The sequence below is a fragment of the Nanorana parkeri genome, unplaced genomic scaffold (genome assembly GCF_000935625.1).
Source record: "Nanorana parkeri isolate BGI_ZX_2015 unplaced genomic scaffold, ASM93562v1 scaffold99, whole genome shotgun sequence".
NCBI lineage: Eukaryota > Metazoa > Chordata > Amphibia > Anura > Dicroglossidae > Nanorana > Nanorana parkeri.
Window position 1 is genome coordinate 2,198,262 of NW_017306367.1, and position 27,519 is coordinate 2,225,780.

Consider the following 27,519-nt stretch of genomic DNA (forward strand, 5'->3'; position numbering starts at 1 on the left):
AGATTTTCCCTAGTTGGCATACTGTCATATCCAAAGGTCAAAATCCACAAGTAGAAGTATATCTCCCTTTAATAAATAGTGCTATATGATGTATAGAATCTTTCTGACTGTGTACTTACATTTGCCATCTCCTTTCTGTGGGCTCCTCAAAGTAATCCTGTATTGATAACTAATGCCTCACAATGAACTAATGGCAGAATAACAGTTACCATAAGGTGTATAATTGCAGTGCTTGCGTAAAGGTGCCCATACACCTGACGATTATCGTACGATAATCGCGGGTGATCCCACGATCGTACAATAATTGTAAGGTGTTTGGGCAGCGTGCGACCACATATACTGTAAGGTTGCACGACTTTCGTCTTATGAGCACGATGGAAAACCGCGTGATCTCAAGACGAAAGCCGCACGGGCCGCTGCCTGCTCACCCTTGCAATCATCGTCAAGCCCTCCCATCTGCGGGGAGAGCTTGCGATGATCGCAAGTACGATCTGCCTGTCCAAGATGGGCAGGTTGTACGAACTTTTTTTATCACCTTACAACCATCGCAACCAACCAACGAAAGTCGTGCGATGGTTGTAAGGTGTTTGGGCAGCTTAAGACATTGCATGACCTTCTGAAATACCCCTAACTTTTGGGTTATTGGAAGCACAAGCGTATCCTTTCCTCTATCCCATAGTGCAGTGCACAGTACCTTAGAAACGAAGTTAATGTCTGGATGTTTTTTGCCTTAATGCATTCTGTAAGTCTGGCCACCATTAATAAGATTTAAAAAAAAAAACAACGGAAGGTTTAATGTCTCTTTTAAAAGGGTGATGTACATATTGTATTTTAGGTCTATTGGTCCTTTTATATTCTGGGTAGATCTAAACCCTAACTGAACAACATATAGTTTGCTAAAACATTGTTTATCATAAACAGTTGAATATTTTTTACTTTTTTTTCCCATCCCTTTGGGCATCTTGTCTTTTTTTTCCCTTAGCCTCTTTCAGCCACTACAGGCACTTGCTGCATTGTCGGCTGTACATCCTTGCTCTAGACTACTTCACTGATACTGACAGTGAACCATGCCTGTGCAATGTGTGTCAGCACGGCTGCTTGTAGTCTCCACCAGAGGAGCACTTGAGAAGGTGACAACAAAGGTGCACAATAGGAAACAGTTGTCGCTCCAAAACAGGAAGCGTCTAAACGTGGATAATTATGGCAGGATTACCAAGTATTAATATTTTAATGAATGCTACATATTTATAAAAGTTAAAAACAACTTTTGAAATAACATGAACATGGTAAAGCATATATATTCGGGTTTAGGGGTTGGTGTTAGAGCTATATTTAATTTAGTGGCTTACAAATCTGATCTATTACTGTTGTTTATCATTTCAGCATCTCCGTTATTGTTGTTTGCTAACCGTCGAGACGTCAGATTAGTGGATGCTGGTGGCACAAAATCGGATTCCATGGTAGTGGTAAGTGGTTTGGAAGACGCAGCTGCTGTGGACTTTTTTTATTCTCAAGGGCTCATTTACTGGACAGATGTCAGCGAAGAGTCGATAAAAGGAATCTTGTATAATCAGAGCAAGAGCTTGCAACATGTCATCATCTCTGGCCTTGTGTCCCCGGACGGTCTGGCATGTGACTGGATTGGCAAGAAACTTTATTGGACGGACTCTGAAACCAACCGGATAGAGGTTGCAAACCTCAATGGCACATATAGAAAAGTCCTCTTTTGGCAAGATCTGGATCAGCCTAGAGCCATAGCGTTGGATCCTGCTCATGGGTACATTTTCATTCCTTATTGTTTTGAATGCGCTTTCTGTATATGGTGTTCAGTTTTATCCTAGCATGTTAAAAAGTAATTTTGAGAAAACAAGTCAAGCCAGTCAAACTACTTATCTAGCTATCTAGCAAATGCTGCATGCATTCTAACTTAAGTAAGTTGAGACATAACATGTCATATTAGTATATCACAAGGAATAAAACACTTTATAAATCTCCCCTTGTCAGATATATTATTTTGTTAGATACAAGTATTATCAATAATTATCACATTTTTGCAGGGCGTTCTCATACTTGTCTATCCATATACAGTTCAAGTTTAACTTATTGGAAGTGATATATCCAAAATGGCCACTCTCACGCTATAAGTATCAATAACTGAGTATTAGCACAGGATGTTGAATTCAGATCAAACAAGCATGCATTGCTTAGCAAACTTAGTCATCATCCCTGTCAATGGGTTTAAGTGGACCGAATACATGTGCTTACAATCGTCATGTTTACGAACAGCTGACTCCAATTCTCTCAGCTCCACTTCTCTGAGCTTTCTGTCCAGTACAACATCACAAGTGACGGATCAGCTTGATTGTATTAATAAAAGATCAGCAGTCTCCAGCAGCTGTCCATTTACTAGCTTGGAGAAGGGAGAAGTGAGAAGCAGATAGCAAGGCAAGCCATTTCCCTTCTGTCTCTGTGGAGACACAGCTTACTAGCACACAAGGCTGGCACCATAGGGGAAAGGAACCACCCTAAAAAAGGATATCAGGGACCTTGCTCAGGGGAGCAGCTGATTCTGCAGGAAACTAAAACTTTGAAACCTCAAGAAGCAGCATCCATTGTAAGTGATTGAATAAGTATTTGAAATGACTTAAAAAACCCTTTAACTTGAATATTACTTTAAGAGGGAGAGGGGAGCATCAGAGGGAAACAAAGTAGGGTATGAATAGGAGATAAAATGGAGCAAGATAAAATGGTAAGTTTTGGCGGCCCCCCTCCTGTTTCCGATAGACCAACCTAAAGGATGCTGTTTTCTTAAAGAAGAACTATGGGGTTAAGGCTTTTCCCCATAGTTCTCCTTAGGGTAAGGGGAGGACAGAAACTAGCGTCCTCCCGTCACCCTAAGCTCAGTATACAGCTCGCAGTATACCGCGAGCTACTGTTGCGGTATACTGAGACGCTGAAGCGGATCCCGACAATTATGTCTGGATCCGCCCAGCTGCGTGAGTGACAGCTGGCTCTGCCTGTCTACAGGCAGAGCCAGCTGTACCCGGCCCCGTCCGTTCCGCCAGTCGTCAGCGCTGGCGGATCAGAGCGGGGAGGGGGGAATCCAGCACCTCCCCTGTCGAGAGGTGAGCGAACGCCGGTATGTGTTCGCTCACCTCCTGATCTACTGAGCTGACCTGTGACAGTCTCATTGCCACAGGTCGGCTAGAACTATGAGGTGAGTGAAAAGCACTCACCTCATAGTTCTCCTTTTAATTATGGTAACAATGCCTGTGTTTGCTGCACTTATAACAAAGTTTATTGTGACCAGTTTAAAACACGAACTGTTTTGTGGAAATTGGCTACTATTACAAAAACCTCCCATTAGGGGTGTCCACCCCAAGATAACATGAAAGCAAGAATATACTAGTGAACCTGGCATCTAAATAAAGATATTACATCTTTGATTTAGTTTTTAATTGAAAGTTGCAGCTACGACATTTGTACTTTTTACTGCATGAAATTCATCATGTAGAAAGATATAAATGCATATGTATCTCAGTGTGAGCAGGCCAAAGTAAGATGTTGTATGCTGTGAATCTGAAAAACTAAATTGTCCCTACGAGGGCTGCAACCAACTGATCGATTATTTCATCACAATTGATCATGAGACTAGTTGTCAGGTATTCTCATTATCGTTTAGTTGGTTGTGTCCCCTAGCTCTCCTCCACGCTGGGAGAACGGCACAGCAAGCAGTGGGCGGGTGCAATAACCAGCTTGCTATTGGCTATTGCAATTTAAAAATGGCCAACAGCATGCTTGCTATTGTACCTGCCCACTACCTGCTGTATTTACATTCAGCTGCCGTCTGCAGAATCTTGCCACTGGCAACTGTCATTCCATGGCTGAAGCTATTCAAGTGTCATGTGCTTACAATACCATTATGTTAAAAAAATATATATATAAAAGGTGGGAAAAAGTCTTTCAGTTTCGGCCTGACAAATTCAGCTGTGGGAGGTGCATTGCAGTGCCATTTATTTCAATGGCAACCCAAATGCGTCTCCCATCCACAGTTTGATCACCCGAACTGGAACACACGGTACCACAATGAAGTGCGTTCCAGTGCAGTGCGATTGCAAAAAATTGTGCATCCAGTTTTATTCTGAAGTAAACATTGTAACACTGCATCTGTGTATTTTTACTTTAAATTAAGAATGGTATTTATTTTTTTAAAATCTGATTAATCAAAAGCGTGGAGGAGAGAGCTAGGGGATCCAACCAACTAATCGATAATGAGAATAGTTGACAACGGTCAATTGATTACTTGGTTGCAGCCCTGATGTGAAAGCATTTTTATGATCTAACCCCTGAGTTTAGTGTCACTTTAACAAGTCAAAAGGGACCAAATAAGAAAAGTTAATTGTTAGCGTTTACATACTCTTTACAGAAGGTCTGAACAAAGGAAAGACAATATTATTGAGTAATAGCCACGACATTTTTTTTCCTACACTTTTGTACAATACTAACTGATGATTTGTAATCCTAATTTTTATTTTGTCTGAATGTCTCAAAAGAATATTTTTAAAGACAAAGTACAGCCTGATAAAAAAACAAGTACCAATTTTGTTAGGTCATTTTCACTGTTTAAAGTGGCCCAAGGAATTCCTCATGGGGAAATGTTTAAATTGTGAAGTCCTGTACACTTCTAGATAGTTATTTGAAAGATCATCATCTTGCTGAGATTGTTGACATTGCATTTTGGCTCAGAGGGATGAACATATGCCAGTGAGTAGCTGTCTCTATTTTAAGCTCAACCACTGTTAGTGAGGTTTTCAAACTACCAGGTCCTTTATCCTAGGCTCTAAAATGATTACATGAAGAATATGCCTCTTGTACGGTTAGGACCAGTGCCAGTAGCTTCAAAATGAATGATCTGACACTGGTTTTCTTATTTAAAGGGGCACTAAACTGTGTATCTGCTTTATTAAGGAAAATTATATTAAGTATAGCATTTTAGAGCATGAGATTTGCAAATTTATAAAACTAATTTCTAATGTCTATAAATAGTAATCAAGACTAAGGCTATGTTGGGCACTGCCCTAAAGGATAACTATGGGGGTTCTAGTTTTTCTTCATTACTGCATTCCTTAGGCTAAAGGAGCAAATAGTCTAATTTACTCCTATAAGCCAAAATGCACCCTAAACGTTTAATTGCTTCTTTAAGATGGTGGGCAGGGCTAAGCGCTGCAAAGAGAAGAGATCCCGCTAATACTGTCGGGATCCTCCCCACTGATCAGCGTCACTGTGACTGACGGTGCTTCTTGAGAGCTGCTGCGTGTCCATTAATATATGGGCATGCACAGCAGCTCTGTCCCCACAGTGCTCTGCCTACCTCTTCTTCCCCGTCCTCTGTGCCTGCCTTCCAGGCATGTGCTGCTATGTATCCATGCTGTAGTCTCCCAGTCAGCAGAAGACTGTATGCATCAGCCGGTTGGGAGATGTTGTGTAGCATAATTTATCACATATGGGAAAGCCCATATATGGTGAATGATGTCACTTGGGATCCCTGCAGGCTGACAAGCATCCGATCAGCGGTTTCTAGGATGTCAGAGTGACACAGAGCAGGGAGAGAGAGAGGCAGGACCGGTGAAGAGAGATGGGCAAGACCACTGAGTGCAGGGAGGCTGAGTCGGCGGTTCTTACCATCTATTGCTGCTGACTGTCTTTTCACTTGAGATTCCGCCTCCCGCTCCCAAATGTCAGTGTGCACGCTCTGGCCAAATGTCAGTGTGCACGAATAAAGGAAGCCGCAGCAGAGGGAGAATTAGGAAACGAAAAAGCTGAGGGTGGGATGGATCCACGGCTAACGACATGCATGTATGATTGGACCAACCTCCGTTTTAGCCATCACCCGGTGGGTGCTTAAACACAGCGTCTTAGCTGAATGTTCGTGTTTTTGTTGCTGACACTAGTGATCAAGGCATTTTCCAATGACAGTGGCCAGCTGGTGGGAAATTTATCTCTTTTGCCCTTCCTTCCCCCTGCAGGAGCACTTCTATAGCTCCTCCTCAAATACTGTACACACTGTTTTTGCATCGTTCTCTGTTGCTTGTTGGCTTAATACTACAATTGAATTGATATTTGTAAATAATGCTTTATGTAAAAACCATAACATTTTTTTGTTTTTTTTAAGTATGTTAAAGTTTTCTGAAGGCATACTGCAGTGATTACTCAGACCTTGGTAGGCATAGGCACCTGCTGGCTTGACCAACCCTTGTGTAAGAATGTGTGCACATTCATAGGACGGAGCAAATAATTGAGGATCAAATAAGAACATGCAAAATCGTGTAGTGACATTCTCTACTTTTACACTGTTAGTCACTGCTAGGCTTGGGCCAGTAAGGTGCGCTCCTGCATGCTTGCCTCCCTTCCGCTACCAAGTTGATTTGTTGGTCCTCACATTTTAGATAGCTAAAGGCAAACTATTGAGTATATTTGTTGTGGTTCATTTTAAGTTATAGAATGTTGACTGTAGGGCTGTAACAACTAATTGATTAAATCGATTATGATCGATAATGAGAATTGTTCTCATTATCGATTAGTTGATTGATTATTTAGAGCCGCTGCTCTGCTCCTCCGTTCTTATCCCTGCTGGTGCTTGCTGCAGCAGTCTGTGTTCCTTTTCAATGCCTGCTGTTCTCCCCATCTGTATCGGCAGAGGCAGCGGGGACATAGACCACTGCAGCCGGCACCAGTGGGGAGAAGAGACTGTGGTCACTCTGCATTCCTCTTCCCCCCCCCCCCCCCCCTTTCCCTTCTCTTCTCTCCCATGCCCTCTCTTCTGCCAGTGCTCTATCAATTCCTCGGAGTCAAGTTCGAGGGATTGATAGAACACCAGCGTCAAGTCTCCCATCAGCGGCTGGAAACAATAGCCAGCCTGCTATTGGATATTTTAAATTACAATAGCAGCCTGGCTATTGCACCCGCCCACTGCCTGCTGTCAATCAGCAGAGGAGGACTACTTAAAAAAGGTAAAATACCTGTTGTTCGGTCGGTAATCCAGGGGGCTCCTAGCTTCTGCACTCTGTTTTTGCTGTGCTGAAATCCCAAGCAGTGTTATTATCCCTGCCCAGTTCACCTCTGTCAACTACAGAAGATCTTTCCCTGTGTTATGGAGATGGGGCGAGGTGGAGACATCCTGTAGTCCCAATCAGGAGTGGGTAGTGAAAATGTTGCTTCTACATGGAAACAGTATAATGAGTGAGCATTGTCACCCTAGGAAGTGTGTTACTGCTAGTGTCGCAAGGCGAAAATATTTGAACATGCCTGAAAAAATAAATTACTACATTTAAGGACTAATAAACTGCAATATAGAAAACCTTTATTCTTCTGTTTAGCTACCCTTTAAATTGAACCTGTTCCAAGACTATGCATGCTAAAGTATTCACATAATCTGAACAAGCAGTAAAAGCTCTTTAACCACCTGTGAGCTAGCCACTATACATATACAGCCGGTCTGCTACCCTATTGTTCCAGGAGGATGTGCCTGTACATCCTCTCGTTCCTGCCTGGGTGTGCACACCTATCATAAAACAGTGGCGAACATTAGCTTCAGGTACCGAGCCTGAATCGTACAGGCTCTGTGCCTTGTAATCGCTGTGATTGGCTATCAGAGTGAACACATGGCAATGTTTAAATTGATAAACCCTCCCCTTTCCCTTACAACAGAGTCAGGGATGACTGACAGAACTTATTAATTAATCAGTCATTCATTCATTTAGTTCCTAGTAAAAACAAGGGGTAGCAGCAAAGAATAATAGTGGGGTAATCATTTTAACCCTCCCCCTCCTTGTCTCCTACCATATGTGACCAGAACATTAACTTCTTCACCTCTGCTTCCCTCTGTGTTTGACCGGTACATTTAATGTATCTAGTACTCCATTACCAAGCTCCATGTTTTTACCCCCTTTAATACCGGCATGTTTTTTAATTTGCAAAAAATTGCGCCAAAGAAATCACTTCGGGTGTCTGCTTCCAAAAAGAGGTAATTTCGTGGCTTTGCCTACTGTCCTGGCATTTTTACTTCCTATGTAAGAGAAACCATTTTTTAGCAGTCATTAAATACCGTATATACTCGAGTATAAGCCGAGTTTTTCAGCCCATTTTTTTTGCTGAAAAGTGCCCCCCTCGGCTTATACTCGAGTCAGCGTCAAATGTATTCTTGCAGGCACTCTATATGTACATGAACTATATACTACATATAGAATGCACTGAACAATAGATTTACAATTATCCTCTGCTAATATGAATGGGTTAAATGATCCGTAGTACATGATATGTAGCCCTGTACCCCCTTTTCCACTTACAGAGCTAGGTTATTGTTTTTCTTTTAAATAAATATTCATGTAATTTTATTGGTATCTATCTTCATTTTGTACGTTTACCAGTAGCTGCCTCATTTCGGCTTATATTCGAGTCAATACTTTTTCCCAGTTTTTTGTGGTAAAATTAGGTACCTTTGCTTATATTCGGGACAGCTTATACTCGAGTATATACGGTACCACAAAGAGAAACCTATATCAAATTAATTTGGGTACAGTGTTGCGTGATAAATACATTTTCAGTAAAATTTCCACAGCACTGGAAATGGAAAATAGCCTGGTAAAGAAGGGGGTTTAACATGGCAGTCCTGAAGTAGTTAAAATAATTCACCTCAGGAGTTTTTGGCATTGTGGAGAAATTTATTTTCAAGCATGACAACAAAACATTTATAGAGAGCAGATATTGTCATTCTGCAAGCCCTCTAATGTAAACAAGCACTGGGTGTTTTTAACCCCTTGGCGCCATCTCCTGAAGGCCCTTTAAGGGGTTCTTGATGACAGTTGTCTCTGTTACAGCCCGTCCCACTGACTTCCAATCATAAGCAGTGACTGGGAGCTGTTGGTGACAGCTTAGTCACTTTCCTGGGCGCACACGTTTAGCACAGAACATTGAGCCAGCAGAAATCCCACCTTTCTACAGATTTGTTTGTGGGGATCTTTGAGAATTAATTACTTCACAGAACAAGTTGTTAGGAAGGGAAGCTAAGTCTTGTGTAATATCATATAGGATACAGTGCTACATTAGATTATACTAACACAATATTATGTGGTTTAATTCCGCAGGTACATGTACTGGACGGATTGGGGAGAAGCTCCCAGGATTGAACGTGCTGGAATGGATGGCAGTATGCGCAAAATTATAGTAGATTCTGAAATTTATTGGCCCAATGGACTAACAATTGATCTAGATGAACAAAAACTTTACTGGGCAGATGCCAAGCTTAGCTTTATTCACCGGGCCAATTTGGATGGTTCTTTCAGGTACTGATATTTAAATAATGTAAATAAATCTATTTTCTATATCTCTTTTCTACATATGCCTTTGCTGCTAAAATAGTAACCATGGGCTGTTTTGCAGCCTACAATGTTTTCTTGATGGTCCTTATGTTTATGGTATGCAATTGATGCATTTTTTTAAATGCAGTGGAACTCCTATTTACTGCCCTGTCATCATATATTAAATATGATCCACATCTTACAAGCAGCAAAAATGGCTGTCTTGATTGGAAGAAAGCATGTACGTTTTTTATTTGAAATTTTATGTATTTTTTGTTTTTGTTTCACTGGGCTCAGCCAAGCCTTGAAATGCACAGAAGATATGGCCTTATTACCAAAGATTAAGTACATAGGTTTTGCAGCATGATGAAAGCTGGCGTTCTATAATATTGCTAGGAAATAGTTAACTGTTTGGAAGGGTTGTCACTGCACCCAGTCAGACTATGACCTTTTCCCAGCAGTTTTCAGCACAACTGTTTAGACTGCTTAAGTGTGGAATTTCACAGGAATTTTCCCATTAATTTCTGGAAACATTACTCTACTGTCAGTAAACACAACAAAATTAACACTTAAGTTTAAAAAAGGAAGAAACTAGACAGACAACACTGTTGAAATAATATGTTGAATGATCATAACTTATACTTATAATTGTATAGATAGATATTTAATACAAGATCATGATCTAATTTAGCTGTGGGATTCTTGATAACTGCAAACCAAGTAGGGAAAGACTAGTTTAGAATGAGAATTGCAGGCTAAGGTACCAAAGGGCTGTAGCGCTCTCAATTAGGTGAGTAAGAACAGGGGGCATTTGTATGTCGTTATTTTCCCCAAGTTACCGAAGTATAGGTTTACGACACCTGAAAACATTTTTTTTTAATGTAAATAGTTGTTAAAAACGGTATGTCTTTAACCACTTGAAGTCCGTGGTGTTAAACCCTCTTCCTGGCCAGGCCATTTTTCAGTATTCAGCGCTGCGGTACTTTGACATTTATTCCGTCATGCAACGCTGTACTGAAATTAATTTTATACCCTTTTTTAGGGACAGATAGAGCTTTATTTTGGTGGTATTTAATCACCACTGGGGTTTTTATTTTTTACCATATTAAGGAAAAATTATCGAAAAAAAAACTGTTTCCCCTATAATGATATATAAAACCTTTTATTACCCAGTTTTTTGGTAAAATATAAAAGGCGGGGTCACGTCGGGTAAACAGACAGACACGAAAATGTCAAGCCTTAAAATTGCACGCGCGCAAAACCTTAAAAACCTACAGTACCCAAAATTGGCCATAGGCGACGCTTTAAAAGCTTTTACCACTCATCAGTTTAGTGTTATCAGTGAGTCTGTCTGTTTTTTCACAACGGGCGGACGGCAAGTGGTTAATAATCTGTGGAGGTGTTTTGCTGTTTTAGGTTATTTTAAGTTATGGCTAAATTCATCAATAATTCGAACCACTGATTATTATTTTATTATTTATGTAATTTCTTTAAACTTCTATATATGCATCAGAAGATCAGTGGCTACTTTCAAAAAAATAAATAAATATAAGTTGTAATGTGTATACAACTTTAACTGCAGTGTATTAGATGCCTGACAGCTGGGAATGTGCCATGTCTGTTCCCTGGGAATGCTTCGGTTCCTCAAGTTCAGCAATTTAGAACAGTCTCCATATAATGTGTTTTACAATTATCTTCCTTCAGTCTGATTTTAGCGACTTGAAGCTTGGGATGTTAAACCCCTTCCTGTCCTGGCCATTTTTAAGTATTCAGTGCTGCGGTACTTTGACATTTATTCAGTCATGCAACGCTGTACTGCAATTATTTTTATAGCTTCTTTTTTGGGGGGAACGGATAGGTCTTTCTTTTGGTGATATTTAATCACCACTGGGTTTTTTGTTTTCGCTATGTTCTGTTAGCAAACCTTTTAACTATTTTTTTAGAAAAATATAAAAAATAGGGTCCTGTTGGGTAATCATCAGTAAATGAGCCCCCTAGAATTATTGCTCACGCTCCGAAATTCACGGTGATATGTAACATGCGTGCCGCAATGGGCGCAATCGTCTTTGCATGTAGGCTAACCCAACGCATGTTTGTATGTGAAGGGGGGGGGGGCTTTTTTTTTTTTTTTCTCACAATTAACTTTATTGCTATCATATAGGGGGCTAAGAATACCCCTATGTGATAGCAAATTTACAGTGACAGATCCTCTTTGTGGAGACATTAGGGGTCTTTAAGACCCCTAATGTCACCTAGGGATTCCCAAAGAAGCTGATAAAGCAGAGATCTGCCTCACCAGCTTCTCTCCAGTTACAGAAGCCAGAGAAATGACAGCTGAAGGCAGAAGTGATGTATTACACATCATGTCCGCATTCAGAGACTGGAGGGGAGTTCAGCAGGAGCTGATCCCCTCTGATCTCCGTTCACAGAGCTGCCATTCCAGTCCCGGGCCCGCACAGGGCCCATCGGATCCCCCAGGATAGGCGGAGTGGGTGGGGCACAAACATGTAGACAACATACAAGCGACCGGGCGGCTCTATAGCCACCCGAATGCTTGTATGTAAACAGGCATCGCCGGCTGTTTAAATTACAGTCTGTTTCATACTTGCACGCACTGAGCGGTGGCAGGCACGAGCGGAAGCATGGAAAGGACATTTAAATGCCCAAACAGCATTCAAGAAGCCACTGTCCAGCCGTTTAGTTAGAAAGGCTGGACAGAAAGTGTTAACCATATCTTGTGAAATTTAAAATAAGAGGCCAGCTTAAAGATATTTGTTTTAAATATTTTCTTCCTGTAAGTCAGAAATTAATGAGAAATCCCCCCAATATGGTCACAGACAAATAAAAACCTAGCAAGTTTTATCCCTGCCATACTCTACCTAATACTAAAAATATTGCATTAAAATTGACATCACCCCTTTTAAATATTGACATATTAAGACAATGAAAGCTATTTTTTGAGTTTATTAACACCTGTGGCATCGTTATTTTTGTAAAATGTGATTGTGAATTGTGTTTGTCCTTAATGTGAGATGTAATACACTTGCAAATTTGGGTAACACAGAAATCAGGCCACTATTGGCAACATTTGTCAGGAGATATGGAGCACTTACATTTATCAAATATTAAAGGCAAACAGACAGTAGTTTTAGGATGATACCATATTAAGAAATCCTGCCATTTTAAATGTCAACCTGCACAACATAGACATCTCGGTTTTAGGTGGATGTTTGTGGGTTGACTTGCATACCTGTTGGTTAAATCTCTTGGGGACACGTGTCACACCAGAGTTCCCTGTTATGTACCCTCACTCTTAGATCCTGCTTTCTCAGTTCAACAGGGGGGTTGAGATTTCCTTTTAATGGCTGCAGCAGAGATTATTGTGGATGATTAAAACCCAGCAACATATTACCCAGACCTGAAATATCTGTTTTGGGTAGACTGACAATTCAGTGTTTTTATGTATAAATATATAACTGTTAACATAGCTCTCTGTCGTTCCACTTACAGGCAGAAGGTTGTTGAAGGAAGCCTTACACATCCATTTGCACTCACTCTAGCAGGTGATACCTTGTATTGGACTGATTGGCAAACTCGTTCCATCCATGCCTGTAACAAACAAACTGGGGAGAAAAGAAGGGAGATTCTTAGTGCATTGTACTCTCCCATGGACATTCAGGTTTTCAGCCCAGAGCGACAGCCATACTGTAAGTTTTTTTTTGTTGTTTTTGTTTTGGAGTGAATGTAAATAAATACCTGTAATGTGATGTTGCTAGTTGTCTTGAACCACATACATCTGATCAGCAAAAAAAGAAAAGATTCACACAACTGGAAGGTCTGATAGAGGTCTGTTGGTTGTACCTTGGTTGTCAAAGACAGATGTGCCCATTTACAGAAACCTCTTTGGACAGAGCAAGGCATATTTGTTGCTTGTTGGAGCCGTGTGTAAGTTCTGATTGTTTTTCCCAAGTATGAGACTGTGGAATTGAGGTCAGGAGATGCTGCAACAGAAATGACTTTCAATTATCTTGTATATGAATTCTTTCCTGAGTTGCTTCTTCCATCCATTAGCTCCTACAGGGTCTTGTAACATGTGATCGGTCATGTATGGATGCTGAATTTAGAAGAATACTGTCAACTTGGTGTTTTTCCCGTGTTCCCAGAAAATCTAATTTCCAGTAGACAAACTGAAAAGAGAAATTGGAGATCGTCTCTGCATCACATTTTTTTTCTTATCTGTAATCAGGTTCATAAATATGGAATCTTGAAGTGTAAAGCTGGCCATACGCCTCAGGGGTGTGGAAATTTTTGAAAAAACTACTTGTCCAAGGATTAAAGCGGGGGCCCGATCTACTTGTTCCTCATGACAATCTACTTGTCCTGATACAAAAAAAATGTATTTTACCCAAACCGTATTTAGCAGTGCCAAGAAGAGTTTCTCATTGGTCAGTGGCGTCAGGTGACTGCGCTGACCAACGAGTGCTTGCAATTTGCGAGCGAAATTCAGAATACATGGCACAATTACAGATGGTACACCCATATTGGCAGATGGGAAGGACCGTTCCCTGAAAGGTAAGTATAGCGGGAGGAGGCTAGATATTAGCAGGTAATTACATTTTTCCAAATTACTTGGGAAAGTGAATTTACCCTTTAGGTGCAGACTTGGGCGATCGTGTGCGGTTGCATGCAGCAGTTGCCACGCGGCCCCATTGATTTCAGTGGAGTTACATCCGTGTGGCAATCACTGAAAAAAGGTACATGTACCTTTTTCGCAACACGCACCATGCAGTGTTTTCAACCGTGATTATGTCTGATTGCACGGGCGGTATTGTGGCGGGAAACCGCGCAATCTACCAGGCGTGACTGGGGTGCCATTAGACAATAATGGCACCGCCAGTGCGATCGGCGGTGGTATGTGATTCTGTGACTGCTAGGCCATCCACACGATTTTGTGCACAATTGCCATGCAACGGATCACCCACTCCAATCGCACACAATACCCCATGCATGCAGATGGTGGGTGCAGCAGGGTTTTTTTTTTTTTTACTTTTTTTTTTAACTAATCTAATATTGGTTATTTTTACTTCTCATTTATTTGTATTATTTTTTTACTTTATCAACTTTTTATTTTTTCCAGTTTTATGTATTTACATTTTTAATTGTCATTTATTTTTTTGCTTTTTTTTCACTTCACTTTATTGCCATTACACAAGGGCTAACAAGCCCCTGTGTGAAAGCATTTGGAGGTGACAGGTTCTCTTTATTGACCCTATCACCTCCAACACAGGAGTTCTAGCACAGTACTGTGCTCGTTCTCCTGTGACAGGAAGGCTGCATTCCTGTATCACTTCACACACGGAGCAAAGAAGCGTTCTTTGCTCCGTGCTGTAACCTAATCTAATTTGCCTGGTCCCAGGTCCCCCACAAGAGGGGGGGACCCCGAAGACCAGGCCAGAAAACAAGCCAGCGTGCAGCCTGAGACAGCCGCGAGAGGTACATGGCCGGCCCGCTGGCCGGCCGCTGGAGATAAGATAGATAGATAGAGAGAGGAGGGGAGTGAGATTCAGGCTCGTTACAAATGATTTTGGACGGCTGTACAGCCGTTCAAAACCACTTGTACGAAACGGCTCCCATACTACATGTAGCCGTGCTGCTTGCCCGCAGCCGGGCTAAATGTAGAAAAAAACTACTCGCCCGAAACTGCCTGTCCCGGGCGTCGGGCGATAGGAATTCCACACCCCTGCGCCTATAGGTTTTCTGCAGATTTTCTTTGGCCAGACGGAAAAGTGCTACAGATTTCTCCATCTACACTAAACTGTATGGATGGAGGAATCGCCCACTGGGCCAAGCTTTAGTATCTTGCTAGTCGGCTAGCAGAAGATACTTAATTACTAGACTGGAAGAAGTTCATCTCCTCTACAGCCAGGTACAAGATTTTGAGCTTAACAATTTGAAGCCTCCTCCCCTCTCATCTCCCGCTGAGATTAGTTCCTGCTTATCTTCTCCGATTTTTGTTTTCCTGGTTGATAAATTGGGAACATAAGCCATGTTCTCTGTTACTCTTTCCAGAAGCCTTCTGTGGCAGCAGTTCCCTCACCATCTTATCTTGACTTATATTGTAACTGTAATGTCTGCCTAATATTGTAAAGCGCTGTGCAAACTTTTGGCGCTATATAAATTCTGTATAATAATAATACAACACACAATTACCTATAGCATAGAACATAATGACCTGCTTTTGTAAGTCCCATTTCAGAATATAGCGTTTAAATTCATTTTAACGCGCGTACATGAAGTCTCGCGTTTTGATTGGCAGCTCATAAACCATTGTGGGCAATTGAAGAAAGTGCGTTAAAACGCTCACAAAAACGTGCAACATGCTTCTGTTTTGCGTTCTTTAGCATTTCCAATGAAGTCTATGGTGCAAAAAAGCACTTTTAACTGCCCAAAGAAGCTCCTGTACCTTTTCGGCATTTGGTTTTTTTCTGCTCAGGTGTGAACCAGGGCCATTGAAAATCATGGGATATCTTGTGTTGGGCAGTTAAAAGCGCTTTTTGAACGGCTCAAAACTCCTAGATGTGCACCAGGCCTTAGAGAAGTGTTAGAAGTCAAGCTGCCTAGTTTACTCAAAGTTCTAAAGCAGGGGTAGCAAACCTCCGGCCCTCCAGCTGTGGTGGAACTACAAATCCCATGAGGCATTGCAAGATTCTGACAGCCACAGACATGACTCCCGAAGAGAGATGCATCATGGGATTTGTAGTTTCACCACAGCTGGAGGGCCGGAGGTTTGCTACCCCTGTTCTAAAGGATCAGTATGACTGCTAGGCATCTAGCATTTTCAGAATGAGAAGTTAGTAACTGCAGTGCCCTTGTTCCTCTCATGACTGTTCTCTTTAATTTACTGGTCTGTCTTCTGTAATTTATACTTAAATTAATGTCTCCCCATTGTCTCTGTATTTTTCAGTCCACACACCATGTGAAGATAATAATGGAGGCTGCTCACACCTTTGCCTGTTATCTCCAAGTGATCCGTTTTACACCTGTGCTTGTCCAACAGGAGTACAGTTGACAGAGAATGGGAAATCATGCAAAACAGGTACGCAAACAAGAATGTGCTCACATGAAAGCATCATGTTCAATTCATTTTTAAAGCCAGCATAGACCGTACTCATTTTAATAGATAGGCCACATGGTAAAGGTGTTTGGTTCATCGTGTTCAGGATCCAACGCCATCAAAGATATGCAGTATAGTCTCTATTGTTCTTACAATGAACATGCCAATAACACTGGACAACAAATCTTTTCAAAAGTTTTGCTTCCTGAAAACTTGGTGATTATGATAGACCTCTTCAAGCTGAACAGAGATATAATTCAGAATGACTGTATCAGGTAGAAATCTTGAGAAAAATGGAATTGGCTTATAATCATTTTAACGTGTTCACTGTCATAATGTTAGTTCATATATAATGCATAATTTCCGCTACATAGCACAAGTTCAAGATGATTAAAAGTGTTTTACTGCTGGAAGAATTCTCCCAGAAGCATTCAAGAAACAAAATCTTTGTTTTCCAGTGTAATATTGCACAGAAATGATTTAAACCATAGTGGGAGCAATATTCATAATAATCATAGTGTCTATCAATACACACAGCTATAAATGCCCTGTTTATTTCCAATGTTTATATACTATTGACATATTATGAAACACTTTACAGTCTACATAGAACCATTCTTATTAGTCTCTGATTCTGAAGGAGTGTTCTGACTGAATGCACATCCATTTTCTTCTATTTTACCACTATATATTTTGGATTTGTGTTAGGAAACCCAAGCTAACGCACAAAGTTATTGCAGCTCATGTTGCTTTGTTGAAGCTTCTAAAGCAACGCTCAGCTCCAGTTTTGGGATGTTAAACACAGATTATAATGGGAGTTCTGACCGTCACTTTAAACAAGCTGCTAGTAGGCTTCAGTAAGCTTCAGCACAATTTGAAACTTGTTGAAAGTCTGCTGAAGCCTGCTAGCAGCTTGTTTTTAAGTGACTAAAGACGCTAAAGACGCCCGCTCAGATCTAGAGAGCTCGGCCCGGCCGTTTTTTTTACTACGGCCGGCCCGGAGGTGGTTAAAGCATTGCAGCCATGATCAGTGGATTGGGGATATAGTGCTCTGGCTCCTGCAGACTCTTCCTCCCTTCCTCGTTTGTACTGAGGTTTGGGCATTCTGTAACATGAATGGGAGTAACAATGAATGGTCTTCAAGTGCGATGAAGTCACCAAAGTTATATTGCATTGAGAACTATAAGTCCCTCTGCTGCAGTTTCTCCATTTATAGATCCTGTCAAAGGATCTGTGAATAGATTACGTGGCTATGTGGCAAAGCCACGCAGAGCTGATTCAAATTAAAAAAGAGCAGCAGCCTGCAGGGAGAAGAACCCCCGTGATTATTTTTAAGGCAAGGAAAACTATTGAACTTGCCATAGTTACTATGTAGAGTACACATTTCTCTAGGTGAGGAGTGCCTGCTCTTAAATGTCTGATCATGCCTTGCAATTCCGACCTATGGTTAAAAGCAGAATTCACAGTTTGACATATTTTTATAGATATACACAAAGCTGCTCCAAAAAATAAGCAAAAGTTTGCTGTTGAGCTCTTTTTCTTCAGAGTGAGCTCGGGTTATAAAAAGAAGTGAACCAATTAATGCACATGTCTGCGAGCAGTAAACATTTGCATTAGAAATCAAACGGCTAATTTCTATGCTGAGCCCATCGCGACTTCTTGATCAAGGACATGGGCAGCTCATTTACAAATGAACAACCCTTTTGTGATACGGGAAAGGTTTGCAGCCATTTGTCAGTCTGTATAATTGCTGCAAAGCTTTTTAGTTGCACAGTTGTCACTAGCGGCCTTCTTAGAATTTTTGGGCCCAGGGGAACATGTCAAGAGAGGAAGTTTTTGTTTAGCACAATTTATGCATACCTTCTGTAAAAGCATTTTTTTTGCTCTTTGTTTTTAAATCTTAAATTGAGCACTGAAGTGACATTTTAAAAGAAAGCTTAACGTTGGCTTGCAGGCTGTACTTTTCTCACAGTCTGCCTTAATTTATCGTAGGCCAGTTATTTTCTAAGAGTGCTGTACCATCGAAATTGTTTAGGGGGCAAAGCATAGTTTTTTTTCAAAAATCCTTGCTGGCTGTATTTTGCAAAATAGGAAGGCAAAATACAGTCGACCCCCGAAATTCGCAGGGGTTACGTTCATAGAGCAATACAAAACACAAAAAGGACCCCAGCACACCTGCCAACTAGCCTGCTACAAAACAAATAACTCTTGTCTAACAGTATGCGTTAAAAGCAGAGGCTTTAGTTGCACAAACCTTTGGCCACAAATATGTAGAAGCCACACTGCCACCGTCAAGGCACCTCTGTAAAGTGGGGTCATAACTCTGTTTATACGAGTCTCCAAGTGGGAGCCCTGATATTTCCCCCAACAGTAAAAAAAATAAAAAATAAAAAGTAATACAAAATATGAATAATAAAAAATAAAACACAACCCCCACCCAGCCCCCCCCCCCCCCACCCCCCCCCCCACACACACACAGATAACATCCATGTGCAACAGTGTTCACCATATTGTGGTGGACGCCATGCACATGCGCTGTGGTGCGTTGCTTTTAAAAATAACATGAATTTAACTGTGGCAGTGCACGGCAAAGCGTTGTGACGCATTGCTGTGCATTGTGATACGTTGTGTTGCAATTATCTGCCTGTATCATTTTATCACAACACATACAGTGCACAAATGATTTTTAACATAAGTTGCTAATTTACAGTTTTGTGTTGCTTAATTTTTTTTACCGTTTTACAAAAAGGCGCAATTTAAAATTTGCAAATATTTGTTATTTATTAACTCCAATACAGTTTTATCTTTTATATTTAGTTGGAAAAGTTTTTTTTTTGTGCACCAATCCTGATTTGTGTGTGTGCTTTTATCAATTGAATTGTGTATTTTGTGTTGTTTTATCGTTTTCATATTGATTTGATAAACATTTGCGCACTCAACGCAGGACCTAAAAAAATTAGTAGCACAATCTTTTGATCCTACCGGGCTTTTGCTTTCAGAAAATATATGGTTTGGGGGGTCTTTTACAAATGCTAGCAACACAGCAGTAGGGATTCAAAACAATGGGAAAAATTGCAAAAATGGTTTGGCCAGCTGAGCAATCGAGGGCTTGCCATTGAACAGGTCAAAAGTCTGTACAGGTCATCCGTTTAACCTGTTGGCGTCCGCCCATTGTGAAAAAACGGATGGACGGCACAGTCGCATTGGCGGGTTGCCGTCTCCAGACGGCTTTTTTTCTGCTCGCTTGCGCCCCCTAGCGCGCTCACGCGCAGAAAAAAACGCCCCGTTCTTTACAGGCGTTACCGGCTGTTTCACATACATACGATCAGCGGCTCTATAGCCTGCCGATTGTATGTATGGGCTGTCTGGCTGCGCGCCCCCCCCCTCCCCCGCTCGAATTCCGCTGCTGCCGCCCCCCCTCCTGACTCCTCACCTTCAATCCCGGGATCCGCTGCCCCATCTACGGATCGGGAGGGCGTCATGAGGTAAGATGGAAGGGAGGTCAGCATCGTCTTCCTTGCTGACCTCCCTCCGTGCTGTGAATGCGGAAGTAATGTGTATTACATCACTTCCGCATTCACCTGTCAGTCATCTAACTGCTATAGACACGTAAATACGCGTTCGATGCGCCAGCGCGGGAAATCGACAATTGCGCTACACATGTTACATATCGTCACAAACGTCGGAGGGAGAGCAATAATTTTAGGGCCATCAATCACTGATAACACTAAACTGATGAGCGGTAAAAGCGCGCGCGTGTTTAAGGCTTGACATGTTTGGTGTCTATTTACCCGACGTGACCCCGTCTCTTATATTTTACCAAAAAATTGGGTAATAATGTTTTATCATTTAATATAGGGGAAACAGTTTATTATTTTAAATTTCGATAATTTTTCCTTAATATATAAAAAAATAAAACCCCCAGTGGCGATTAAATACCATCAAAAGAAAGCTCTATCTGTCCCCAAAAAATTGTATAAAATGTATTTCAGTACAGCGTTGTATGACAGAATAAACGTCAGTCAAATTACTGCAGCGCTGAATACTGAAAAATGGCCTGGATGGGAAGGGGCTTTAACACCCCGGACTTCAAGTGGTTAAAGATGACCTTTATTTTAGGTCCTACAATTATTGCTCTCTATGCAGTGATACTTAACGTGTTATGTAATCGTTTTGAACGTAGGTGCACCTAACATGTGTTTTTCCCAGACCTCTGTAGCTGGGGAATGACAGCTCAGAAACTGGAAGTGATGAAATCATTGTTGCTTCTGGTTTTGTTCAGTGGGGAGGAGATCGGCGAACGGACGTTCACTGGTTTCTCTCTTTACCCGCTGACACCTGCGATGCTGGTTGAATCGCTTTCAGTTTAAAGCCGAAAGCGTTACACAGGTAAACGGATAGGGGCCCGCTGCTGCCCATCTATGACATCGGTGGCAGCAAAAGGGTTAACGTGATTTTTAAAAAAAAATTTTCCTCCATTAATGCATTTTGCATTCCATCCACTTTAAAAGCCTCAACACCTGCTATAAACCTGCGTTTACCTTTTTTGGGCAGCACATTGCATTCATATCTGTATCACCTAAAATACCTGTGTTTGTCAAACACAAGCATAGGTGTGAAGAGATCCTTAACCTCTTGCCGTCCGCCCGTAGTAAAAAAACGGACGGACGGCACTGCAGCATCTGCGGGTTGAACATTTTAGGGGTCAGTCTACCCAGAAGCGATATTTCAGTTATACACAGATTCTGCACAGTCGCAGGCTTTTGCCTGCGATACAGGCATAGGCGTTGCTGGCTTCTTGTACCGTGTTTCCCCGAAAGTAAGACCTACCCCGAAAATAAGACCTAGTGCTATCTTCGGGGATTTCTGTAATAGAAGACCTACCCCGAAAATAAGACCTAGTTCGGGGTAGGTCTTATATTACAGACATCCCTGAAGATAGCGCTAGGTCTTACCTTCGGGGTAGCTGCACATGTAACTAGATTTTACATGTGAAGACCGACCACAGCTCCCTCCTGCCCCCTCGCCCGCCCACCTACCTGCACGCCAACCTATCTGTTGCACTTCGGGACTTTAGCAGTGTGATCTCTCAGTTTAAGTTCCATGCTCCGTGTCTGCCTATCCTGTGGTGTTTCCACTACTGTTCTATTCCCTATTGCAATGTACATGTTTAACCTTCCTGTAAAGAGTGGTTAAATTTAGCACACCTGTTTTGGGAATGTGATAGGTCGTTGCACACTCCTTGTTCAACCAATGTATTATATTGATACTCATTTTTATGTGATATGTTGATTAAAATTGTTCTTAATTTCATTGTTCAGTAAAAAAAAATCTAGAGGCAGAGCCAGCTGTACCTGCCCCCTCCCCCGTCCGATCCCCAGTCAGCGCTGGCAGGTCAGAACGGGGTGGGGGGAATCCAGCCCCTCCCCTGTCACGACAGAGAGCTGTGACAGGATCGAGAGGTAAGCGAACGCCGGTATGTGTTCGCTCACTTCTCGATCTACTGAGCCGACCTGGGACAGTCTCATTGTCACAGGTCGGCTAGAACTATGAACTGAGTAAAAAGCACTCACCTCATAGTTCTCTAAGTATTTCAAATGCAGGATGTATTAAATCCTGTGAAGCAATGCACCTGTTTACGCATGATTTTGAAGAGTACCTAAGCTTTTCAGATGTAATATATTGCAGCCTACCAGTCTGTAAATGCTGCATGTTATAATTTTCCTGCACTGGAATGTGTCACAAACGCACCGCACCGGAACACAACAGAAGCTATGACATGGAGCAGGAAGAGATTAATTTGCATAATGACATTACCCCCCCCCCCCCCCACAAAAAAACAGAACCGCGTTTGCAGATATGCGTTCAGATCCGGTCCGGACATGGTGTGACAGGGTCCTTAGAGTGATTCCACTCTATGGATGAACAAGGGAACTACCCCTGGACATCAGCATTGTGGAGAGGGTACTGCTATTGGACTTTTTTTTCCAGTTGGGATAAAGGTTTTACATACAATGGTCAGCTTTGATTCATTTAAGCACCGCTGTCAGTGTAAATTGGTTTGTCTCAACCCTCTATCTGCCACTTTTGCTGGACAGCTTGGTCCAGCTGTTAACCTTTTCGATGCCAGCACCTTATGCCTTACTGCTATAGCCACCAGAACTCTGTTCAGCTGTGCAAAGCCAGTAGTCTGCTTTACGATGGAAGCGGTTCTGGTTGCTGAGCTCCCACAAATCACTTCTCGGGACCAGTAAAGCGTGCGGCCCCCCCACCTTATAGAGAACCTATCACCTCCAATGTGGTGTCACATAGGGGGCTCGTAAGCCCCCCTACGTGATAGCAATAAAGTAAAGTAAAAAAAAAAGTTAAATAATATTTAAAAATGCAAACAAAAAAAAGAAACATAAACACGCATTTGGTGAGCCTATGTACAAAAAAGTTGATTTCACTACTTGGTAGGTATTGCCACGTGAGTGAGAGCAATAATAAGCGGGCCAAAATTCCCAGTTAACTCTAAAATTATGACCTTTACTTGTTTTTAGAGGGTCTTCTATGGACACTTTGGAGTACTGTTATTTTGTTGCAGTTTCACTGGGACATGCCATTTTTAAGCTTGGCATGTTTGGTATCTATTTACGCGGCATAACCTCATCTTTTATATGTTGGTGGGAAAAAAATGGTACTAAAGCTAAGTGTAAATTTTACTGAATTTTTGGGTTTCATATCATGCAATGTAAAAATTTGCCACTGCTGTGTTTTGTTCTACAGGGTCTGTGCTTTCAGAAAATGTTATAAACACTCGAAGTGAAAGTGTTAAAGATTTTTAAGCTGCAACATATTACTCTTTTGCGTTAGACTTTAGATACACTTTAAGTAAAGTGCATCATAACACTTGTCCTTTGCTTCCTGAGCACAGGTGAGGTCTGAGGTCAGATGCAGATATCACTTTTTTCAATACCTTGTTCTTCATTTACATCCTTTTGTCCATGTCTGAACCGCTATATGTTCTATGTAGGCGAATTGGACTATCTCTAGTCTTGAAATAGAAGCTTAAGTAAGTGGCTTACAGTTCTTTCCTGCGTGATTCACTGCTGGAACGCACTGTATCGCATCCTGGCCGGCTTCCTGTATTCTGGGGCGGGAGGGGGCGTGACTGTGCATTGAAATCATCATTGCCTGCGTTCGGATCCAGTGCAATCTGCAAAAATGCAGCATGAGCTATTTTTTTTTGGATCACACTGGACCTGAATGCACTGTAAGTGGTGTGAACAAGCCCTTATCTTCTTTCTCAAGTGCTTATGTACCTGGTCACTGCATAGGATTCAAGTAATATTACAGCATCTGCACTCCATCTCGTCTAATCTGAGCATAAAAGGGAGCACAAGCTGACGTTGCAGACTGTCAGATGGGCTCTTAATACTTTACTACCCCAGCCCCGTAGCAGTGGACATTCTTATTCCATTTTCCCTCAACTATGTAAAGTTAATAGTTATAACTTTTCCTTACAGATTTTACCAGAAAACGAAACAGTACTTAATCTTTAGGAGAAACAAATACATTTTCAAATCCTTCATTTTCACAGATGGTTTAATTGTGTTATGTTTACACACATCAAATGGTTTTGTTGATATTGAGATCAGATTTCAAACACTTGGAAAGCAGTTTTTAAATAGGCCCCGGGCAATTGTGCAGTGTCTGGGAATGTGCCCCACTTCCTTTTAAATTGCTATGGGTACATATGCAGTATAGTTTTAGTACATTTTTCGGTTGTATAGGCTGCCTGTTACAAAACAGATATCATACAGAGAAGCTTTGTTTAAATGTAATGCTTATTACCAGTGGACTTTTGCCAGTTACGAGAGGATTCAACATCTGCATATGACTTTAAATTAGTAGTTTGTATTACTTACTAAGGTTAGAGGCACCCTGTGTAATGGTCTGTCTGCTTTTATACCTGATGCAGCCAATAATGCAGCTGTTTGTGTGTTTTTCGGTGTTGGTGGTTGTTATGTTATTGTTATGTAACTATTGTACCATAGACTGGCAGTTTGCAGTTCGAAATTGCCTTCCGTCCACACAGCTAATGCCATCTTGCTTTCTGCTCTTTTAGCACACTTTGAAGATTACCTGTTAAATAATTCAACACGTCTCAATCTTTTTTTTATTTTTTTATTTATTTTTTACAAATCTCAAATCACTTCTTACTGGCTTTGAAAAAGAGTTCCCAAACTTTTCGTAGTCTTTTTACATGCAAAGCAAATGCAGATTTAAAGTTTCTATTGCAGGTGTCTGTATGTAATTCCACTTTTAAACAGGTAAAGTGCATGTGAGTTTGTTTTACATCAGTTTATGACACTTCTGAGTTCATTCTAAATTAATTGATGGGTGAATTAGGGTTAGTTCACACCATATGCCGTGCGTTCCGGTCCGATTCTGGCCAGAACACACTGCATCGCTTTTTTTGTCCTGCTCACTTTTTTGCCGGGCAGGAGGGGGCGTGGCGGGCCATTGAAGTGAATGGCACCGCAGCCACGCCCTCCGGCCCCAATGCGATCGCCTGCACAGGATCGCAAGGCACATTGTGCCTGCGGTCCGGTGCGATCAAAATAGTGCTTGCAGCGGACCAGGAACGCACTGCATGTGGTGTGAACTAATCCCTTAGACCTGCAGTTGATGACCTTCTGACTGGCATTTTACCTGCTTCAAGCTGGTTTTATACTCCATAGACTTGTACAAATGAACAAAAGCCTGATGACACAGGTTCTAAGGATGTCTGCTTTTTTGTCAAGGTAAACTTTATTGTTTTTTTTTTATTATTTGGCCACTGAGGTTCAATGATGATCAGTAGAAAAATTTATACTGGAGACCTAGGTGATGATATTCATTCTCCAGCCCCTTCCATCTCATTGGCTGGTCTCAGGGGGTGGAAACTGGTTTTGATCTTCACAGTGAAATAATGGAGATCTGAAACCAAAAAATTGTCACATTCAAGGGGTCCACCGACATGGGAGTGTGACCACGTTTTTCCATGCAACCCCGGAAGCAGGATTATTCATAATTTTCTGTAAGTTTTATCCCTTTTTATTTTCATACTGTTTGCTTGTATGTATGTGTGTATGTAGGTATGTCTGTCTCATTTTGCAACATCTCATTTTTTAACTACCTTTTTCTATGCCCTGACCCTCTAGGTATATTAAATATAACATTATTAAACTGGTTTTTGATTGCTCCAAAAGAATGCACAAATCTGAAGACACTGTTGCTGGTCTGTTGTATGTGTATAGTTGATTATCTGTATCATCAATGCCTAGAAGCTTGGTAGTAAGTAATTGCCAGGCGGGGATGTGTGTGTGTGTGGGCAGTGGAAGAAGTGGTCATGCCAAGATTCTAGCTGAGAGGATAGCTTGGGGAATCTTAGTGGGCGTGAAGAAACCACTTAGGCTGCCACACCTAATAGTGCTTTAGATCGTATGCAAGATTTGCATCTGCCTGTGTGTGTGCCCAGCCAGCTTGAGTTGGGTGAGTCTCCCTCCCGTAGTGACCAGTGGTAGTGAAGGAGACTGTGAGTGAAAGTACTAACTCGAGAGGTAATTGTGCCCGGTTTAGCTAACCTGTACTGCTAGTGAGAGCACTGTGTGTGGTCTGCGAAGCCTGTGTGCCAGTCTGCTTGAGCACAGAGTGTACAGACCAGGAAAAGGTTCCCCGCAAGCCTGAAAGTTGTGGTTGGTGGCAGCTGAGATTAGTTCACTTGTGTTGTGTTTTACTGCCGTGCTGTCACGCACGTAAACTGGGAGGCACTCTGGGGGTTCTCGTGACGATCTGCCAGCGTGCTGGAAGATCTTAGAGGATGAGCAAAGGACGGCGATAGCTTGCACATTTTCTGGCATCCTTGTACCCCCTCGCCGCTCATGACAATGGGTGCTTCTGCTTTATAAATATTATAAAAATGACACATACAAAATATATGATGCCAGAGAGAGAATCATACTGTTCTGTAACACCACAAAGAGATTACATTTTAACTGCTTGAAGACCAGGTGTTTAGACCCCCTTCCTGGCCAGGCCATTTTTCAGTATTCAGTGCTGCGGTACTTTGACTGACGTTTATTCCGTCATGCAACGCTGTACTGAAATTAATTTTATACCATTTTTGGGGGACACATAGAGCTTTCTTTTGGTGGTATTTATTCACCACTGATGTTAACATTATGTTAGGAAACATTTATTATTACCCAGTTTTTTGGTAAAATTCTTGCCGCCGTAGAGGGGACCGGAGGGAGCTCGTGTAACGATCTCCCTCTGATCCCCTGTGATACAGGCGCCATGCTGATCCCGGGCTCGGGATCGCTGCCTGTTTTTAAATATCGGGCATTTCCCGTTCGCGCGCGCCCAGCGGTGCAGCGTCTAAAGACGCCCTCTCAGATCTAGAGAGCTCCCGGCCGGCCCGGAGGTAGTTAAAGATTAGACTAAAGGTGCCCATACACCTGCCGATTATCGTACGATAATCACGGGAAATCCTGCGATCGTACGATAATCGGCAGGTGTATTGTCTTACGAGCAGGCTTGAAAACCCGCCGAGGATCGTACGATTATTGGCGAGTTTGTGGCCTGCTCGTAAGGCAAATGCCGCACGGGCCAGACTGCCCGTTCAGCATTGCAGTCATCAGAAGCCGCCCTCTCGGGGGGGTGGGCTTGCGATAATCGCAAGTACGATCTGCCTGTCCAAGATTGGCAGATTGTACGTTTTTTTTTTATTGCCTTACAACCATCGCAAGGCAAAAGTCTTGTGATGGTTGTAAGGTGTATGACCACCTTAACACAGCAGTCTTTCACTGATGCCTTAATGTTTTTTGCTTATCTTCAATAAATAATTTAATGGCCACCTGATTTTCATTTTACAAAAATATTTTGGTAAATCCTAATGAACTTTTTATGGTGCTCATGGCAATCAATTTGGTAACAACTTTTCCTCACCCAGTGCATTACAAGGTAGTGGAAAGAGACATTTAGTTGTAGGAAGTGAAGACTGCCCAATTCTTGTAAATAAGA

At 41.8% G+C, this 27,519-nt stretch overlaps 1 protein-coding gene across 1 annotated transcript in view; it reads left to right on the forward strand.

Moving 5' to 3' along the window:
• Positions 1 to 27,519, forward strand: part of LRP5 (LDL receptor related protein 5) — a 153,209-nt gene that overhangs the window by 39,908 nt on the left and 85,782 nt on the right. Inside the window, exons 2-5 of the mRNA XM_018552882.1 lie at positions 1,384 to 1,777; positions 9,144 to 9,341; positions 12,867 to 13,063; positions 16,321 to 16,452. Of these exons, the coding sequence (XP_018408384.1) occupies positions 1,384 to 1,777; positions 9,144 to 9,341; positions 12,867 to 13,063; positions 16,321 to 16,452 (921 nt within the window). The remainder of the gene's footprint in view (positions 1 to 1,383; positions 1,778 to 9,143; positions 9,342 to 12,866; positions 13,064 to 16,320; positions 16,453 to 27,519) is intronic.